The sequence below is a fragment of the Fringilla coelebs genome (genome assembly GCF_963513975.1).
Source record: "Fringilla coelebs genome assembly, chromosome: Z".
NCBI classification, from domain to species: domain Eukaryota; kingdom Metazoa; phylum Chordata; class Aves; order Passeriformes; family Fringillidae; genus Fringilla; species Fringilla coelebs.
In genome coordinates this window covers 69,673,169-69,694,665 of record NC_140031.1, presented here as the reverse complement: position 1 = coordinate 69,694,665, position 21,497 = coordinate 69,673,169, and the positions used below count along the sequence as shown (strand labels likewise).

Below are 21,497 nucleotides of genomic sequence, written 5' to 3'. Positions count from 1 at the left end.
TAACTCAAATTTTCCACATATAGGCTATGGTTGAAAACATACTTTAGTGTTGAATCTCTTGAAAAATACAGGTTACAGGTAACAGGATATTTGACTTCGACATCTCTCTTCAAAGCCCTCCTCGGGTTTCCTTCCAAATATCCAGCAAAATTCATCAGTATTGCTGCCCTCCCTTTCTTAAAGTACTGATAACTGTGGGATTATTATGTGTTTTTAAGGGAACAGAAAGATTTTCCTCCATTGCAAACCACTTTTAATTGCAAAAACATCAAAGAACATCAGTTTAGGTATATCGTTCTACGTTTCTCTCAAACTTCCTAAATCATTAATTCATACAGGAATGTGAAGATGCCTGCAGAAAGGTCCAGACAGAACATAGCGAAGACAAAAAATACCTCTGGAGAAAAAAAAAAGATTCCACTGAGTCTCATAAATTTTTTCCCTTTATTGTTCCCCCATTACACAGAATTAGGTACATTTTGATGTGTTTATCCTGCCTTCCTGAATGAAAATCTGAAAACCACACAGGAGACCAGCCATGATAAACTCTTTGTTTTCAAGCTTTCAGAATATCACAGAATGCTTGAGACCTTTCACAAATAAAGAACACCTTTTTGTACCACAACTTCTTTTAATGCAAAAAAACCAAGTATTTGAGTAAATAAGTACCAAAACAATAAACATGGCTGGTTTTCACCTTTCCTATGCCAAAGAAAGAGGAGCAATAGCCACCTGAGGTAGGCAATCACAAACATTAACCACCACGTGACCATACAATGCAACCATAAAGATAAAAAAGCTGAAGGGCAAAACTGGGCTTTTGAACAGTAGCTGGTGAAGAGGAAAGTCCATTCTCTACTTCTCTGAAGCACATAATTTGTGCAAAGATTCTATTTCATTATTTTATTCCATTTCATATAACATATATAATAATAGAATATAAATTATTCTATTTCATTATTGGGAGAGAGAGAGACGCACTGAAACAAACTGTGCTTCTGCTAACAACTTATTTCCATTCAAGGGAAAAAAAGGCAAATAGCCCAAAAAAAAAAAACCAAAACAAAACAAAAAAAACCCAGACAAGCAAACAAAAACAACAGCAACAACAACTAACAGCTGTTTTTTCTTCCTAGTGTGAAAAACTTCACACTTCAGCGTTAAAACATCTGGATAAGGATGCAGCTGCAAATCAGGGCAAGTGCAAAGCGCTGTAGTAGTCTTTATAACTTAAGCTGTTATGAACTGTAATTAAACAAGTACAGGTTTTCAATTAGGTTGCTGCTTCATTCCTTCTTACCAGGTCACAACTTAAGCGGCAAGGCAATGAAAAATCCAACTACTAGCCTGAATTTTCAACCCAGCATCTCTTTAATATATATGTAAGGCCAAAATAGTATTGAAATCAAAAGCAACAGTCCCAGCTGAGTATTCAAGATGTGGGTTTTATTACTTTTGTTTTGGCATGAAGGAAGGTCAGTGATCGCAACCTGGTCTCTAAATTAATCAACTTTTTTCCAACCCATGAATGTCCTGTATTTTTCTAGTCTTAAAGCAATCAGAGATAAGAGGCAGATTAATTAGAATGCTGCAAACCTATAACCTTGGAAAACTTATGATGTAAAGACAGACTTTTCAGTTCTGTAACTCATACATCTCCTCATCATAACAACTGTGAAACATGTTACTACATGGGTCAGATCATTAATATTTTTGGTTGTCTACAGCATTCCAGCTTTTTCAAAAAACACACATAGCATGTTTTAGCATTCTCCATCAAAACATTACTTCCTGTGCTTTATTTGGTTTATTTGAAACTGGACACTAAAAGTGTGGTTTGAGTGTTTCAAATGTCAATAATCCAGGCTTCCAACTCAAAGCCATGTGTTAGTTTTACTCTTCCCACAGGTATCATACAGCATACTGATGTTTCAACTCCCTGTTAGACACCAAAACTGCTTTTATCTAAAAAAAGCTGATGGAAAATATTAAGTTTCAGAGCCGCATTGAGATGATAATCACTTCAACTTGATCATATGTTCACTACATCCGTACCCCATTTATCTTATTCTTAAATATCATTTGACATGTGAAAACTCATTTCTTTTACAAGATCTAATTTAGATTGTTATGCAAAGGTTGCATCTAGGAAATGCAGGGATTAAGAATAATTACAAACCGAGATCCTTAAAAAGACTATTTCAAGCAGACACTCTAAATTATATTTATAGCTTCTATGTTTCAGGTATTTGTTATACAAGCTGTTGCTCTTCTGGAAATATTTGTCTCAGCTAATTGAGATATATAGTGAAGATTTTTATTTTTTAAAACTTTGATGTAATGACATATGAATTCTTGCAATAGGCACTGGGTGTGTCTTAATTTTTCTACTTTTCTCCCATCACCATCATCTTTCTTTTCTCTATTAAAATTTCCTTTTTCCTGTCATCATTCCAATTTCTACCTTTAAATACAGCAGCTGTAAGGTATTCTGTTTAATTTTGTTTTTATCTTCAATAATATTTTGTAACTCAATTTTGTTTAAGTAATATTTTGTAACTCAATTTTGTTTAAGTGAAGTTTTCATGATGCTTGTCAGGATTTATATGCAGGAAAAAAAGTGATTCATACTTGACATGTAGACAAGCAGTGCAACATAATCACATCATCACTTTAAAACTTCAGCACCAAGGACCAAAAAGTCACCCTGCTCTCCTTAATGCCTTTGTTACACTCAGCAATTTGCACTAATTATAAACAGCTGCCTCAACTTTTACCTCTGGAAACCTGATGTAGTGTGAAGCCTGAAGCTAGCAATAGGACCATAGAATACAACTATTTTATGGAAACACCTTTGGCAGTTTAACTCACTTCCCTTTCTTTTCTTTTTTTATTTTTTTTCTTCCTTTACTCTCCCTCCCCAGCTCCCTACCTGCACCCCGCACCCCAAAACTGAGAAGCAGTTTTGTAGAAGTGTAAATTTGATTCTTAACTGTGGCAAAACAACTCAGTGTTTCTGTTTGAAAAGTAAAACTGAGGTTAATAGGGATTTCCACCCTGGACACGAAGAAACAGGAATTTTTACCCTGGGTACAAAAAACCAGGAATCAGATTAACTTAAGGTTTATACTTCAGGAAACTTAGGCCACAGATGCCAAGTTTTTCAAGGATATAACACAGGAAATATCCCACTGTTTGTAGTTACAGCAAGTTACAGCACACTACATCGTGCTGCCCCTGAAGTGTTTCACTTGCAGGGGACAGATCTCTGTTCATAAAATTCACAAAAAATACATAAATCAGTAACACGAGTCCAAACAGATGGCTGTGTTCTGACTGCCATTTAGAGATGGACACATCTATCATGAACAGAAATTTTTTTAAAATGCTCCTTCCTTAAGTATAACTTTTCCTCTAATTTCATTGACAGCTATGTTCCCAACTAAGAAGCAAACACTAGGTTATGTAGAAGGTATTGTTTACCCATGACAAGCTTATTTTAAAAGCCTGTACTGGTTTTGGCTGGGGTAGAGTCACAGTGGCCAGTATGGTGCTGTGATCTGGGTTTGCTCTGATGACAGGGTCGGCAACAGAGAGATGATTTTGTTATTTCTGAGCAGGGCTTGCACACCACCAAGGCCTCTCCTGCATGTCAACTGTAGGAATGTGTCTCCTGTTGACAGAGTGACAAAATTATCTTTTGTCTCCTTAAAAAGGAAAAAAGCTTAGAATTTCTCTCATCAATTAGGAGAGACAAAAAGACACCTTATAGACCCTTAGGGACTTCACCTCAAACTTAGGGATAGCTAATTGGACAGAAGCTAAAAAGTTTCACTTAAGCAATTTACTAGAAAAAGAAGACAACACAGGAACAAATTGCCTTTGTGAGGTATTTTACTAGGAGTAAGAGCCTTTTGTGCTTGGCTTGGTTTTTTTCATCTCAAGCCATGAGTTTTCTCATTTTACTCTTCTGATTCTCTTCCCTGCCCCACCAGAGCTGCAGTGAGCTTTTAGTGGAGCTGAGCTGCTAACTGGGGTTGAGCCACAGCAGAACTAAATTCACCAGGCTATGCCAGATCCCATCTTTGACCAGCATAATTACATTTTTTTAAGGTTATTCCCTTGAGGAGTATGTAAAAACTGTACCTGTGTTGAACATTTCCAGCATGAATGGCTTCTGGAGGGACTCTCCAAGGGCAACTTATTCTTCCCCCAGGAAGTCGTTTGAAATCAAACTGGCAGCAGATTTTTGGATCCGGACCACAAGTATGAGGAACATCATAGCTATAGAAAGGCATCATATGACAAAGAATATCTGTACTGGATCCCAAATCTGGAATTAAATAGAGTAAAACTTTAAAATAAACCCTTTCAGATTTGCCAAAAGTAAATCACTCCCATGTTCTCAGTCCAAGGATGGTACTGGAAAGCCACCACTCCAAGACAATTTCTTATTTTGAATAGCCATAGCTTGAGTCTATTTTTGTGTGTACCTCATAAGTATAAAGACATACAGCCAAGATTGGAATGTTCTAGTGAAGCACAGTTGATTGGAAAGGACAGGAACAAATGTTAGGTGCGTTTTACCCAGATAAAACTTGTGATTTTCAGAATTTTAGATGTAGTAAAACACAGTAATAATAAACATCTTTTAAAATTTGAGTGGATTAAAACTACAACTTAAAAAAAACCAAACATCAAAACAAAACAAAGAAAAAACCAAACCAATAGTCAATCACTCTCCTGTCATTGCCTCATTATCACAATATTTGAATTAGTTGAAATGTTCCTCCTCCTCCACTTTATTTCCACATAGTAGGAAATAAAAGAGTAGGAGGGAGAAGAAAAGTAAAAACAAGTAAAAGAATTTTTCACCCCTTTTACTTTTGCAAGGAGTATGAGAGAATGGAAAAAACAAGAGAAGGTAAAAGCAAAAATAAGAGTGAAAAGAAAGGAAGATCAGAGGAACAATGGCAATTATATCAGTTTTACATTTAGTGCCTTTCCTAACTCACAAATATTCTCAATTCCCCTTCTGTTATTCAAAGAGGGGGAAAAAAGAAAAAAAATCTCATAAATTTAAGCTAGAAGACAGGCTTTTTTTAAAACAGAATTGCAAGTTTAAAATTGTCAGGTCTACACAAACTCTGCTAAATCTTGTCTGTAAATATGTCCACAGTACTTAAACAAGTTCTCTTCATATTTTACCTGAGTAAATCAACAAAATAAATTGACATAAAGGAAGAACACATACCCCAGTTCTGTCTCCAAAAAAATTCTAGTGTCTTTTGTGTTGCAAAATGTTTTTTAACTGAATAATGAACTCTCTGTATAAGCATTTTGGAAAATCCTGCACGTTTCAGAAGGTAGGCCATTGTTGGTGAATGCCCAAATGGATCAATTGCCCATCCAGACTTTGGTTTTACTCCTGTTGACAAAAGTAAAAAGCTTTAATTTTCACTCAAAGAAAATTACTCCAATAATTCAAATGAGAGTACTAAAGATAACATTTCCAAGATTATATACCCAGTTAAGTGTTAAACATCCTGCAGAACCCTGGAATTAAAAACTAGAATTAAACAGTTAAACAAACAAACAAGCAAAATATCTTTTAAGTAAGTAATTCTAAAAAAATTAAAAACTTTAAAATAGTATTTGATGCTATACTGTTTCAAATTTGCAGCAAACATCTTTATTTGGAATCATTAATTGCTACACATCCTCTTTTACTTAAAGTAGTTTACAGATGCTACAATTAAAAAAGAAAGTTGAAAGCAACTGAATGGATGTCGATGTGGCTAGATAAATGCAATAGCTTGTTGAAATTTCTCTGTTATTTAAATAATGTTAACCTTTTTTTGGCTTCAGAACTACTTTTTTTTAATTTATTACTTTGTTGATCAATAGAATCCTGTTTATTAATACCCTCTTTTCACTGAACTTCATGCTAGTAAATAAAGAAGCCAAATCTAACTCTTATTAATTCATCAACATGATTCCTTTGGCACTTTTTACTGTCTTTCCAAAAAAACCACAGTAAGGAATGCATTACCCTTTTATTAGGTCTTCCCTTCCCCCTCCAATTATGTCAAGCTGTGTTTATGGATATTGCAATCTAAGAACAGTGAAACAGTGTTCCAAAATAATTTCAGCTAATTGGGTGAAATAATGTCAATTATTAAAATCACTGTACAAATATTTTCTACATAAAAATGTTTCTCTCCTCTTATGGAACTAAACAAAAGAACATCCCAAAGGCATCAAAACAGTTCAGCTGATGTAACTGCAGTCAGTAATTCCTCCATTCTAACATTACTATGGGTTTAGGCTTTATAACTACAACTACTCCTGCTGATATATATATATATTTTTATTTTTTTTTTAAGCCTTACAGAAGAGAATCTAAGGAACACATAAACACATAATGAATACAGAGCAAGCAGAACAGATCCAAACACATGAAAGCAGAATCAATTTTTAAGTCATTTTAAGAATTTTGGCATGATATTCAAAACACAGAAAAGGCAATTAAAGGCTGTTTAGACCAGACATGGGATCTAAAATTCAGCATAATTTAGTGTTAGTATTTGGTTATGACAATATTATATGCATGTCTTACATTGATCAAGACAAAATGCTGTGGCATTAAATTGTTCAAATACATTTTGTCCAGAAACTTTTATCTGCAAACATGAATAACAAATACCAGACTTTAATCCAACAGCTTCCTGTAAGTGCTCTGATTTAATGTCTCAGGAAAGCTGAGCAAAAAGAGCCTTCTAAGTACCTCAGAAATTGAACAAAAAAGTATTTTCTTACTGACTTCTTGTATTAATATAGTTAAATTTTAGATTAATGTACATACCAAGGTTCTTTTCTAGCCACTGGTGTCCTTCTATCAGCTGGTCAATTAAAGCAAAATAATGAGAAGAAGCTTCATCAGGCATGACCCATCCTCCTGTTACTATTTCAAATTGTCCATCTTTAATTAACCTGAAAAATACATAAATCCTATTCAGAATCTTCTATATGAAAACACACTCTTAATATCAATTTCTTTACACTCAACAGGCAATCACCAGCAACGTGATTCCAAAATCTAAATTGTTTTTGCTACTTCTGTCACTGGGCTATATTTCTTTAATCAAACAGGGAAAAAATGAACTGCTGAACAGTGAAGCATTTCATGTCCTTCTGCAAAGAAAACCAGTTCTACTGCATGTGCTATATTAGATTTTTTTAAAAATCAGGAAGAAAGCTGTTCCCTGCACAGACTGCAAAAATAAAACAAATGTACCACAGCACTGAAGGCCAACTGAGCAAGATACTTAGGCACTGCACATTTCAAGCACTGCTTGAAATATCTCCCTTAGTGTCTCCCCACCTTTGATCTAATATTCTTTTTAGAGTTTTAGAGAGCTGATAGACCTTGGAAGTTTATTGTATTTACAGACTCTTCAGAACATCTCACTCATCAAAATGCCTCCTTGAAACAGGCCACAAGAAGACCCAGTCTCTCCATTGTCAGTGAACACAGAGATCACACTCCCAGCACCAGGCTGTCCCTACAGTTTCAGCACTTACACTGTTCACCAGCGTGGAAGTGTTTAATGAATTCCAGAAAAAACCACAGTGAACTCATCAAAACTTAGTCCCATCACACATGGTACCCATCAGAGTGATGAAAATCATGCAACAAATAATCTCAAGTGCACCTTCTCCAAGTCTTCTCCAGTCTCAAGTGCAGCTTAACCAATACCTGACTCATCTGAAGAGAGGACATAGTTCCCTAGTGACTGTCACTTACTGTTTACTGTGTTCCAAGAGATTTTTTTTTGTGCAAAAACCACACAGCTATGCTATAATACTCACCCACTGCGCATAATTTTTTTAACAAGTAGCTTTTTTGCCTAGATCCAAAAATTTCCACCTTTACCTAACCTTTGAGTCTGTGCAGGTCTCACAGACCTAATGCATACTGCAACACATGCATCTCAAAGAGGGGCACGAGAAGGAGGCTATCACAAGGATGAGCTGAGAACTGTCAAGCAAAAAGAAGAAAAAAAGCCAAGCAAAAAAAAGGAAAAAAATCCCCAATTTTTGAAAACTCCAAACTAGATCCACACTGCAAGTTTACCCAAGCAGCCTGCTTCCTTGTCTCAATGCCTAGGCAAACCTTTTACTTTTATATTCCATTTTGACTTGTGATTTCAAAAATCACTAAGAAGAGCAAGGGTGTAGAGTGCACATTACTTTACCACTAAAGCAGATGCATGTTTATAAAAACCCTTTGTACTTAAACAAAAAAGAAACTCACAAATTTTTACTCAAATAAAAATCACATAAAATCTTCATGCGTGTCACAACAAGGAAAAAAAATACCATATATAAATAGCTAGTATGAAAGATGTTTTTAATTTATTCCAAATTCCTTAGTGTGATTTCAAATAAAGATCATATTTGCTACTCCTTTACAATTTGAATGACATGTTCATGGTTGTACTTGGGACCTTTCAGTGAAATTTTTAGGCAACTCAGTAATTTGTCTCCACTTCCCTGAGCAGATTCCTATTTTGCAAATGGGAGAAAACCAAACCAAGCCCAAAAAGTAAGAACTGAAGCAGTTAGTTGATTTTTCTGGTGATTGCACATCACAAATGAAATCTCAAGTTTACAGTGTAGTCAAACACACATAATCTCAAACCAAGATGCACAGAAGAAAAGTTCAGTACTCAAACCTTTTAACAGCATCTCTTTTTTGGCTATCTATTCCGTCCCACCATTTTGAAAAGTAGGAAATCTCAGACCATATAAATTTCCTTCGGTTGTCTTCTTGCAGTTTTATAACCATGTTATTTAAAATATGCTGTGTCTGATCTCTGAAGTAATCATCAAAAGTCTTCAGCCAACCTAGGAAAAAGAAAAATTCTGTTAAGAGAACTGGCTTCTCAGTCTCTTTAGAGAGCAGTCCCTGAAACAACTGGCTCCTTCTCACTCCCCAGAAAAAGCTAAGTAAAGACTGTTCTTAAAAAGCTTTACAGCTTGAAGTGGCAAATTTCAAGGGAGTTTATTTTAAAAAAATATTACATGTTTATCTTCTAAATGTATAAACATATGGAAATATTAGACTTTTCACTTTCTCATTTTTCTATGCTTTGCATAGTAGAAAATTTCATCAACAGAATACATGGACTCAAATAACTGTGCTTCAATGAGATGCAAAGGAAAAAGAAATTTTAATCACATTTTCAGACTTTACAGTCTTACATTAAATTTTTTTACCTCTTCATAATACCCTGCATTAGAGTGTATGCATCTTTCTTCTGTAACTATGGCTGAAAAAATTAAGTCTGTAACTAGTTACTCTGAAGTGTCACATTCCTACTCCTACCAGCTTTTGTAACGTATGTCCACTTTAAGATTTTGTGAAAGCTTCCACAGTGTGTGAAGACAGCACTCCAGACAAATATTACAGCAGTGATTCCATTCTGATTAACCAATTCAGTTCTGCAGAGCCACTGCCTTTCTAATAGTGCCAGTCAGCTTATAGGATACAGGATTAGGCTGTTATGCAATGACATTATATTGTTTCAAGGAAGTTACATAAGGGCAGAAACTTTTACTACTAAAAACTTAATTCTCAAATTTAGTTTGAAAAAAAACTTTATAACGAAATAAAGTCTGACTATTGACTCTGAAAGGATATATTACACCTTCATTTAGGAATACAAAAACCCAAACATTCTTCTTAGGTAGATGCAAAAATATTGCTTTTAATTTGCAACAGAAGAAATAAAACTGTAACACTCCAGAGGAAAAGTTCTATGTAATTCTTTTTTTATTTTACAGATGTTTAGCATTTAGAGGACTCATCACATTTACTAGAAGTTTCTGTACAGATAGACAAGTGGGCTCTAATCTGTCTTAAAGGGGGAAAATGCATTTTGTCAAGGTAGTTAATGAGGGCTTAAAGCATAAAATTAAAACATACTTTCTTGAGAGGAATGGAAATAGCTTAATACAAAAAAAAACCCAAACAGTTGACAGTAAATTACTGCTATGCAATAGTTTAAAGACTAAAAAAAAATGTGATGAATAATCTGAATTTGTAATCAGATTTCTTTCTGGCCTCTTCCACTTCGGTCTGTGTTGGTTTTTTTCAGTAGATGATTCCACTCAAAGAATTGAGATCAATTAGCAAATTATTCTCTCTCAATTCTCATTTACTTTTCACCAAATGGAGGGAATATTTTACTGATAATTACATTAAAAATATCCACATGTATTAGACTACCCGCTTATAGTTTTATACTAGAAATATCTTCTGCAAGAGACAGTATCATCCTAGTACACAACTATAGGAGGATAAATTAAAACCATCCTATGATTTTCCTGCACAGAAAAATATCATCATAATAGACTATTTAAAAATATTTTTATATTGCACCAATAAAAACAAATTTACATTACATTACTCTTCTGAAACATTCTTAAAAACATTAATACACCAGCATAACTGAAACACTGATTTAAGTGTCAAAGCAGCTGACAAAATACAGTATGATGTAGGAAGAACAGTGTTATAATGAAATGACTGTTTTGTTTTAACAGACTCAGTTTAAGCTAAGGAAGATTGTAACATGGTTAGCACACTGAACTGAATACACTCTGGAGAATCCTAGGAAATTTTTCCAGGCATTCACAGATATAGTTGAAAGCCAACAGAAAGCCCTCTGAAACCTAAGTACCATACATCTCGCTATTTATGAACTGAACAGAACATTCTGCATCCAAAAAGGCCTATAACAATCATCTATTCCAACAGCCTGACCACTTCTGGGTGGACAAAAAAATAAATGTTAAGAGCATTATCCAACTGCCTCTGAAACAACATCCCCAGGAAGCTGCAGAGAGCAGGGAGGTCACTCCTCAGCCTCCTTTTCTCCAAAATGGTCAAACCCAGACCTCCCAGCTGCCTCTCACTGCACAGCCCTTCCAGCCCTTCCACCAGCTCCACTGGCTCCTCTGGGTGCATCCCAGTGCCTTCACATCCTTCCTGAAGTGTGCTGCTCTAAACCACATGACTTACAGAGACTCTTCAATTTTGCCATGGAGACGTACAAAAAAAAAAAAATTAAAATATATTTCAAAAGAAAAAGCTTAACAAAATAATGGATAAATCAATGTACAGTTGCCAGCTAGAGCATTACTTCCCACCTCAGTCCTTAATACAACATAAGAATATTCAACTCAAGATCATTTTGTGCTTATCCAGAAATGAAGAATTTGTTCCTAAGCTGAAAGAAAAGGTTTACCCCTGCATTTAGAACAGGAATCTTTCAATACAAAGATAGTATACACATGGAAAAATTGCAATAGTTTAAAGCTGCAATTACCAAGACTAAATATGCTATTAACAGCAAAATAATGCTTGGTGGTTTAAATGAACATAAAGCCCTTTGTCAACATAAAAATCACAAAATCACAGAATCACTGAGGTTGTAAAAGACATCTGAAATTATCAAGTCCAACCTCTGACTAACCACCACCTTATAAATCATACCATGACACTGAGTGCCACAGGCAGTTTGTCCTTTAAAACCTCCAGGGATGGTGACTTCACTATTCCAATTTTTAACAACCCTGTAAACAAGAGAAAAAATAGTACTCTCTTTCATATTATTATGCTAGGCTTGACTTAATGCATACTGAGGACTTTGCCAGATACTTTCATTTTCTGCAAGCCTATGTGATAACAGAGGGTACACACTGCTGAGCTGCTTGCCTTTTGATTCTCTCTCTCATGCTTGTCCTCGAAAGTGTGGAAACTTGTTGTCTCCCCCCACCTCCATGAGATTTATCATCATTATGCAGCTGTTTGTTTAATCGATTTTTTTCCCCTCACTGTAATGTAAATTACTTGGCTTGACAGCAGACTCTAAGAATCATGTCTGAATATCAACAAAACTCATTGCTCTGCAAAAAATCCTGAAACATTTTATTAACTGATTTGCCACTATTCCTGCCTACATTTCCAAGTTCAAATTTCTTCTTGAAGCTCTATCAGCTCCCTGCCCTAGAGAAAGGCAGTCTTGTGTCTTAGCACAGTTGACACAGAAGTAGAGAAAAAGGGAAACATTCAGGACAAAATCAAAACTGAAGCTGACAAATAAGCATTATTCAAAAAGTAACTTTATTAAGCAAAAGCACTTAATAATTTGATCATGGCAAGGATCACAAATCCATTTCTAGCAAAATTATTTGATTATCAGGCTTAATTTCATAAGCATAATCATAAAAACTCAAATGATTGCACATTTCAAAAAAAGTAAAATCTGCCATGATCTGCAAGGTACTACTAAAATTATGATTACAATTCTTACATTTTAAGTCCTATGCAAGATCTATTTTTGTTTTTGTACATATCAAATCCGCTGCCATCGTAGCTAAGATGGAAAGGAAATTTCTACTGATGAGCAGTCAAATGTGTCTTTTCTGTAACATTCCTGTTGATTTCCAAAGGAACTGCACCTCTTCTGCAAACACAGAACTACTAAAAAATAAGCCAGGAATAAAGCTCTAATTTCCCTCATTCAGCATGTCAAGAAAAACTTGTGAGCTGCACATTTCTTGTATTTTGGTGGGTCAGACAACAGCTTAAGCAATCTCTGTTCTGGTAAAGAAGTCACCAGAAAAACATATCCAGACCCAGTCAACAGAAAACGCAGATGGAACTCCATGGTGTATTAACAGCATCAAATTTAAGTTATGTTTGGTTAAGTTTTCTTACATCTTAACTCTGACTTAGGTCTATATAGATTTCCTCCTGAGAAATGGAGACTGTCTTAAATAATAAAAGGTGATTAATGTGAGTGGTAGCAAGGCAAAATTACCAGTGTCATAGATAATTGATGAAGTGTTAAAAAGCAGTGTTTAGTTCTGACCTGTGTGCCTATACACTTGCTTGTGGGTTAGGAAGCGAGAGAAAAATCTACTTCAGTCACTTTCAATTCCACTTAAGTGCTGCTTATACTAGGTCTGTAACCACCACATTCACATACTTTAGAAAGCTCACAAATCTCAATTTTCAAATAATTCAATGAGTAGCCATTACCAAAATCATTACAGATCAATAGATGCTAGAGGTGTCTTTCCCTCCCTCCAGTCATATCCAAAACTCATCTTGCAAGTCCATCTGTGCTGGCTGACAATCTTGCCAGCCCTGATCTGAGCTCTCCCCTTGGCATTTCAGCTGCCTCCTCCCCGTCAGGCAGCCACTAAACACCGCAGCTGAAGCAGGTGAGAGCCAACATAAGGGCTCTGACAGCACAGTAGGTTACGTGCTCGCTCCTTAATCTGCTCCTGGCAGAACTGGCACCTATCTGTGACGGCTACAACCTCACACGACAACCAAACCTCTCTCCATGGTCTAAGACATGCTACTGAGGTGCTCAAATCTTTATCAACTGCCAGCAAATAAAGCAATTGTGCCACTACTGATCAAACATCCAAAGGAGACTCACTCTCATCCCATTTCCCAAAAGGGAAACACTTTAGCTACTGCAGAGAGAAGCGCAAAGATCCCAAGTTTGCAGGTCAGGGTTAAATTCACACAGAAGCAGTTAACCCAGATTTAGCATCACAAAGTGTTTCGGAGCACTGGCACATTCGCTCATCCTCCAAAAAAGAAGGTGGAACCTAAACCCAGCACCTTCCCTACTGTGTTTCATAGATTCACAGAGTGACTTGGATTGGAAAGGACCATGCAGTTTCTAGCCCCACACCATGGGCAGGGATGCCACCCCCTAGACAAAGTTGTTTCCAGGCCTTTTCTTTGCCTTTGAGCCAGCTACACATTCTCACTAGCATAACTGGTTATGTGAAAAGTCAAAGTGGAAGTAGGTTCAGATGAGAAAACACAAAATCTGATGAGAATTTGAAGCTGCTGCAGCTAATATACCTTCACTGACCCCATTTCTTGGTAAATATCTTTCACGTACATGAAATCACTAGAACCTGCAGAAAAAGTACCTCATGACTTGAATGGACACTGGTGAAGTTATCAGCAAATCTCTCCACAGCTTGCCCCAGGACATTTCCCTGCAGCTCCTAAACCTCACCTGCCTGAGAAGTCACCTCAGCCTACACTGCTCACAGGGTGTTGGTTCAATTCTGCTAAAGACATTCCAGGAGGGCAGATGTGACCCCAGGCCACTGGCCTCCAGTGGAGTGCCAACAGTCCTGTACCAGTCAGGATGAGATCCCAACAGCTTCAGCAGGAAAAAGGGAGACAGATAAACTCCACACCGCATTCTAGTGGACCCAAGAGAATGAGAAGTTCTGTACGCTATTTTGGGATTGCTTTCATTCATTATCTGCCAGAGCTGCTTCTTTCGAGGGAAGTCTTTAGGAGAACTACACCCAGAGAGGAAATAAACAGACACAGGTTCAAAGACAGTTCACTAAATAGGCAGATCTAGGTCTGTACTGTGATTATTTGCTCCAAATATTTTTACCATATCCATACTGCATTAATTTACCTGTCAAAACTGACAGTATTATAGTAATTCCACATTCCAGCATTCTTTTTTTTTTTTTGAAAATGCGACATACGTGCAAATAAAAGCCATTTATATTTATACCTTCACTCAGATCCACAGTACTTCATACAACAAATTAAATTTTAGAGAGATATACAGTATCAAAATTTAATATCACTTAAATTGTGGCTTTCTATGACAACAACCAGTGCTACCAGCCTCTCATGGTCAGTGCACATGTACCAGGATCACAGGGTAGCAATATAATTCACTTCATGGTAAATTTGGTCATTCCAAAATAAAGGAACACTTCTCCATTTTGTTTATTACACTCCCTTGGGTGGAAATGAAATTATGTAGGTATACATAGATTTCTGTCTAAATCTTGACTTTTCATTATCCCACTATAGGTTGGGGGTGTGCACAAAAAAATGAAGCGAAGAAAGTGTCAAAACCTTCAGATTTGCCATTGTCACATCTTCTAAAAGCACATTTCTTAAGCACAGGCTGAGGATTAAATGTCTATGACAGTTCAAAAAATCAAAATAAGAACTGATGGTATTTAATGCAGCAATGTATAAACTGAATGTGTTACCAGAAATTCATCACTTTTCAATTCCAACACTGAAGTTCTGCTCCAGTTAATAAATTCAGTAGACATACAACTTGTATCATAACAGTTGTCATTGGAAGTCAATGGAAGTCAATAAATCAAACATCTGTTTCACTGCCTTGCTAGATTTAAATCTAACATATTTACTGGTATGCTTCAAAAAAACCCAAATCTTAACAGAAATGGCAATGCATTTTCTAATTCAAAAGTCTCTAGATCCTCAAATCAATTCAGTTAACATATTACCTGGATCATTATGTGAGTGAGGGACAACAAAAACTTGAAGTGGTTCACTGTCCCATTCATTTTCATTGTATGTGATATCAAATCCTTGTTTCCAAACGCCACCATCTGGATTATCAAAAGGAAGAATATCATAGACATCCAGCATCTAAAAAAGAAAAATTAAAGGAATATGAAACACAAATTCACAGAAACAGTTCTGCTATTAAAAAACAAAGCTGTTTTCACCTAAAATGGATCAGCTTGTTCATTACTGAGGGAGGGATGATGTGCCAAATGAATAGAAAACTGACAAATGAGAGCAAGTTTCAAATCACACTAGGACACCCAAGACACAGCTGCCAGGAAGAGGAGCACTTGCCAGGCTCTGTTCTGAGAAAACTGACATTGATTAGATAAACAGTAGGATTAAGAGCCTTAAATCACAAAAATTATGGCAGCTTACAATGGCATTGGGCAGGAGGGTACGAAGAGGATTATACAAAATAACACAGTACACTAGACAGGGGAATGCAGGAAATGAAGGAAATAAACTGAGCAAGAAGTAATGACAGCATGAGAAAGACAGAGGTAAACATCAAAATCACAAAAAGGAACTGAAAGAAGCTATCAACAAAACTGTTGATAACTATAGCCAGTTGCTATAACAAAGCTTCTTATGCATTTCCTGTTCCCCACTGCACTAATTGTACAAGGAAGGACATATTTTACTTGTCAATGCAAATAAAAAGGTTACAGATAAATAAAGCAAGTCTAGAACTACTGTAATATGGAGGGGCTTGGCAGCTGGCCTGCAAGCAAAGCTGAGTCAATAGTAGAAATAACAATTGATGATTTTTGAGTGTATCCATAGCAAGGAAGAAGACAAGGCCATCAGCATGGAAACCGATTAGAAAAGATACATGAGAATTTTTGCAAGCTAGACTACGTGCCCAAGTAGATGTGTACATGTGACTTATTAAATTTCTGTAAAACTTTTGCCAATTATATTGACGCTAATTGCTTTGAACCAATGAATGTAATAAATTATTGTGATGTAGTTAATGACTTAAGATCACGCTTTGTTAAGGGTATATAAACTGGAGAACATGCAGAATAAAAACTTTTTATCTTCTTAGACCCTGGTCACATGGGTATATCACAACTGCCCAAACTGTGACATTCGGTGCTACCCTGACGTGATGGAACTGCCGGGCCAGGGGCAGTGAGGTTGGAGCCCAGCGAAGCTGAGAGCAGCAGGGTGCAGCTGCCAGTCCAGACCTGATTCTGACACCTGGAGAAAAGGTGAGCCACTGGGAAAAATGGGAAATCATTTAAAAAGCGAAGAACAGATTGTTTTATCTACCTGGAAAACTTTCTTAAAAAGAAAAGGAGTTGGAACAATGGACTATGCTCTATGTAGTATTTTAATATGGGCAAAGTCTCAAAATTTAAAGACCGATGTAACTACTGCTTTTAGTGTTAGAGCTTGGAAAGAAGCTGGAGAAAAACTCTGGGAAGTAATTCAAGATGGGGATAAAGCAGCTGCAGATTTATCTTCTACCTGGAGGTTGCTTTTTAACACCTTTAAGGAGTGGAAAGTGGAACAGGAGAAAGACTTGAAGGAGGTAGAAAGGGATTCCGAGGAGGAACTCAAAGCTGCTGAGGAGCAGCAAAGGGGAAAAGTTCAGCCTGAGAGTTCTGCTGGGATTTTTTCTGCAGAGACTGTTGCTGAGTCTGTTACTATGGGAAAAGTTGATAAGGCTTCTTCGTGTTTGTCTGCAAAAGGCTTCAAATCCATGGACCCCTCCCTGGAGAGCGACTAGCTGAACTTAATGTTGACTCTAACTCTGAGTCCTTAGCGGCCAGCTAAGATGACCTTAGAAAAGAAACAAATTGAGCCATCCGCTCCTTTGCTTGACTCTGACTCTGAACTGCACGAACACTTGGAAATATTAACTCTTTCTCCTCCTTTGTCTTCTGATTCTGATAGTGACAATGAGGAAATTACAGGGGTTAAAAGGTCTGAATTAATGCATACTTCTGTTTGCTGTAAAACTGGTAATAGAAATAAGTTTAGTAGAACTGGTAGTAGAAATAAGCTTAGTAAAACTGGTAATAGAAATAAGCCTGTTGTTTCAAAAGCTCGGCCTTCTGATGTTTCTGTAACTGTTCGTGATTCTTTTTGGTGTTAGGAATATGTTAAAAGGAAAGCAGTTGAGATAGGAGACTGGGATTTAGTGGAGAGAATTTGCCCACCAAAGGGCTCAGATGTTGTTGATATGGATGCTGCTAATGGTAAAATGGCTTTTCCTGTGTTTAAAGCAGTTCCTAATTCAGGATGAAATGACAGTCATGAAGTTTTTTGCATGGAAGGTTGTACAAGATCTTCAGTCTAAAGTAGCTAAATTTGGTATTAATTCTGCTGAAGTAATGCAATTAATTCGTATTGTTAATACAGATTTGCTGTCTCCTCATGAGATCGTGCATTTAGCTACAGTTTTGTTTCAACCAGTGCAGTATAAAGTATTTCAAGAAAATTGGAAGCAATTAGCCAAGCAAAGAGCTTTAGATAATATGAAACTACCTCAGCAAGACCCTCGTCATGCTGTAGGAGCTCATGTTTTGCTCGGTCAAGAGCCTTGTTCTAATCCAGGTTTACAGGCACGGTGAGATCCCCTGGTTTTAACACAGGCTCAACAACTAGGTATGAATGCTATAACTAAAAAGAATAGAAATGGCAGCTCCAAAACAAAAATATGTCACTATAAAACAAGGTCTTAAAGAACCTTTTTTGCAATTTGTAGAAAAGATTGCTGCAGCAATTGAAAAACGGGTAGAGGATGAAAAATTAAGAGAGATTCTATGTAAGCAATTGGCAATAGAAACCTCGAATGAAAATTGCAAGAAAATTATTGGCGCACTGCCAGGAGATCCCTCTGTCCCTGAGATGGTTACAGCATGTTCAAAAGTTGGCACAGTTCAACATAAAATTACTGCATTAGCAGCAGCTCTAAGGCCTCCACCAAAATGCCATTCTTGTGAGGAACAAGGTCATGTATGATCACAGTGTCCAAAAAATGTTAAACAGAAAGTGAAGTCTAAAATGAATTTTACTTGTAATAGATGTGGTAAAAATGGTCACTTTGCCAAACAATGTAAATCAAAATATCATGCAAATGGACAATTGTTGCCGAGAAACCACAAAATCAACGCGTGGGGGCACGTGTAGACACAAATACCCCAGCACCCACAAGCCCTCCCGATACTGCAAAGTTATCCATTTGTGAACAATACTCAAGGGCAGCAATTGGCTCAGCAGAGATTGATATACCCACCACAGACAGACATTACTCAAATTGCTGATTTTGGGAGACTGAAATATGTACAGGTGTCAATTGATACCTCTTCTCATGCTATTGAAGCAATTGCACATGCAGGTGACAGGGCTGTGGATGTTATTTGTCACTTTCAAAAGGCTTTTGCTGTTTTAGGGGTGCCTCAACAAATTAAGACTGAAAATGGGTCTGATTATGTTTCTCAGAAAACCAAGCATTTTTTTGCTGATTGGGGTGTTTTACATAGTACAGGTATTCCTCATTCTTCCAGTGGACAAGATATTGTTGAATGTGCTCATAGCACATTGAAGCGTCAGCTTCAAAAACAAAAAGGGGGAAGTATGGAGGGGCTTGACAGCTGGCCTGCAAGCAAAGCTGAGTTAATAGTAGAAATAACAATTGATGATTTTTGAGTGTATCCATAGCAAGGAAGAAGACAAGGCCATCAGCATGGAAACCAATTAGAAAAGATACATGAGAATTTTTGCAAGCTAGACTACGTGCCTAAGTAGATGTGTACATGTGACTTATTAAATTTCTGTAAAACTTTTGCCAGTTATATGATGCTAACTGCTTTGAACCAATGAATATAATCAGCTATTGTGATGTAGTTAATGACTTAAGATCATGCTTTGTTAAGGGTATATAAACTGGAGAACACGCAGAATAAAACCTTTTTTTCTTCTCGGACCCTGGTCACGTGTGTATGTCACATCTGCCCTAACAGTGACACTGTAACTAAGTTCCTACAAAACTTAGGGAACACCATATAGCTTCAAAGAGAGTCCACTAATATGAGATTCAAGAAATTTTTTTTGTAAGGCTCTGGTTTACTTTTGAGAAAGAAAACAACACGCAAACATTAATTGACATCAGACAATCAATTCCTGACATTCTAGTTTAATAACTAAACTTTTAATCAGTTCCAAACCCATGTTAGAATACAACTGTACACCTGACAAACTTTCTATAAAAACCAATTCATCTACACAAAAAAAGGACTCTATAGCAGTCATTTGCTACTTCAACACCACTGATATAAACCTTCCCAGTGGTCAAGGTGCTTTCTCTCCTGCTAGGAAAACTTAAAAAAACTACAGACATCTGAAACAAATATCTGACTAAAGAAATTAAGGCCTTGCAATAGTTGACTTTGGCCTCTACCCAGCTGATCTCTCATTTTTCCTCATCAACAGAACAGGAGGAGAAATATAAAATATTATGGGTGAAGATAAAAACAGGGAGGTCACTTACCAATTTTCATTACAGGAAAAACAGACCTGACTTTGGGAACATTAAATTAATCTGTTGCCAATTAAAATAGAGTTGGATAGTGAGAGATAAGCCCATAATGCTTTCTCTCTGTCGTTCTCTCTTTCTCACACGTTTTGCCTGCTGCAGCATGAGAGCTACAAGCCATGGCACGTCAGGAACTCCTCCAGTGTGGATCCCCCACAGGCTCCAACTCCTCCTGAAAATATCCACCTACCCTGGCAAGAGGTCCTGCACAGGTTTCAGGAAAATTCTTTCTCCACTGTGGTCTTCCCAACCTGCTCCAGTGACTAGAATGCCTTCTCTGCTTCCTTCACCAAGGACCATGGTGTTCACAGGATGGTTTCTCCCCTGTTTTTAGCCTTTAGACTGTCAGGCAGCATTTTACCTTTCATAAAACCCATTCTGCCAGAGGTGCTGACATGCTTTGCTGATGGAGGCTGTACCCTGTGGTGGGTCTGGAGCTGTGTCTGGCACAGGGCAGGACTGGCCTCTCCTCACGGACACTGGAGATCCTCACTGCCAACACCTGGTCATCTGCACCCAAAGCATTCCACCCTCACCTCTGTGAAACACTTAAGAACAGCCAATAAAATATATATTCACAAACTTCATATACATCAACAAAACATCCCCAACATTTCCCATACTAAAATCAAAGTGACATAAAAATCCTGAGAAAGGGAATTTTTTACACACACCCACACACAAGGTAAATCTCTACGCCTTGCCCTTTCTCCTCATAAGAACAACAAAAGAATCCCCACAGTAATGTCACTCTGGCCATGTTCAGTCCAAGTTTTGGCCATACCATTCCCTATCTCTTAATCCTCAAGACACAGATTCTGGTGCTTAAAGGAAGAGCAGTGAGTTGACCTTGGACGGGTTGAAATCTGACAGCCAGAGAAGGTCAATCCCCCAGAGGCCTTTAGCTTAAGGTATAAAGGAAACCAAGTAATGGAAGAAGGGAACACAACTCAGTAATCCTACATCCAGCAGAGCCTCAGCTGGGCCTGCAATGTGCACTAGGTACCTAAAACCAGTCAGGGACTCCATGGACACCAGGCAGGCATGGCCTGTGTGAGATGATCTTGTCACATCACTGGTCCCCCAGCATTCAATCTTCAGACAATATTAATTAGTGGAAAACACAGGTGCAAGATATGTTCATTCCGTACTGTCAGCTTGAAGGGCCCAAATAAGGTTTATGCTGAAGTTGGCTAGCCTAATAGCATATATTCTAAATACCTATTAGGCTAATTTATATATTAGCTAAATAAATAATAAATATTTGATATCATATATAATATAGATAATATTTTATTACTTCGCATTTTCTAAAACCTGAATTTGAAGAACTGCATTTTTTCTCTGCAATACAATGTTCTGAAGAAAATGAAAGTGCATACTTTGTAAATTTGCCAGTTAACAATGAACGGCCTTAATACTGATAAACTTTTTGGACACTCCAACCATGAAAATAGGATTTGATTAAAAAGTAGTAATTTATTG

General features: G+C 37.0%; 1 protein-coding gene across 1 annotated transcript in view; it reads right to left on the bottom strand.

Annotated features, from left to right (window-relative positions):
• Positions 1–21,497, bottom strand: part of MAN2A1 (mannosidase alpha class 2A member 1) — a 108,301-nt gene that overhangs the window by 69,396 nt on the left and 17,408 nt on the right. The window contains exons 3-7 of the mRNA XM_084225816.1: positions 15,400–15,544; positions 8,739–8,910; positions 6,866–6,993; positions 5,255–5,428; positions 4,147–4,333 (exon numbers count right to left, since the gene is read on the bottom strand). Of these exons, the coding sequence (XP_084081942.1) occupies positions 4,147–4,333; positions 5,255–5,428; positions 6,866–6,993; positions 8,739–8,910; positions 15,400–15,544 (806 nt within the window). The remainder of the gene's footprint in view (positions 1–4,146; positions 4,334–5,254; positions 5,429–6,865; positions 6,994–8,738; positions 8,911–15,399; positions 15,545–21,497) is intronic.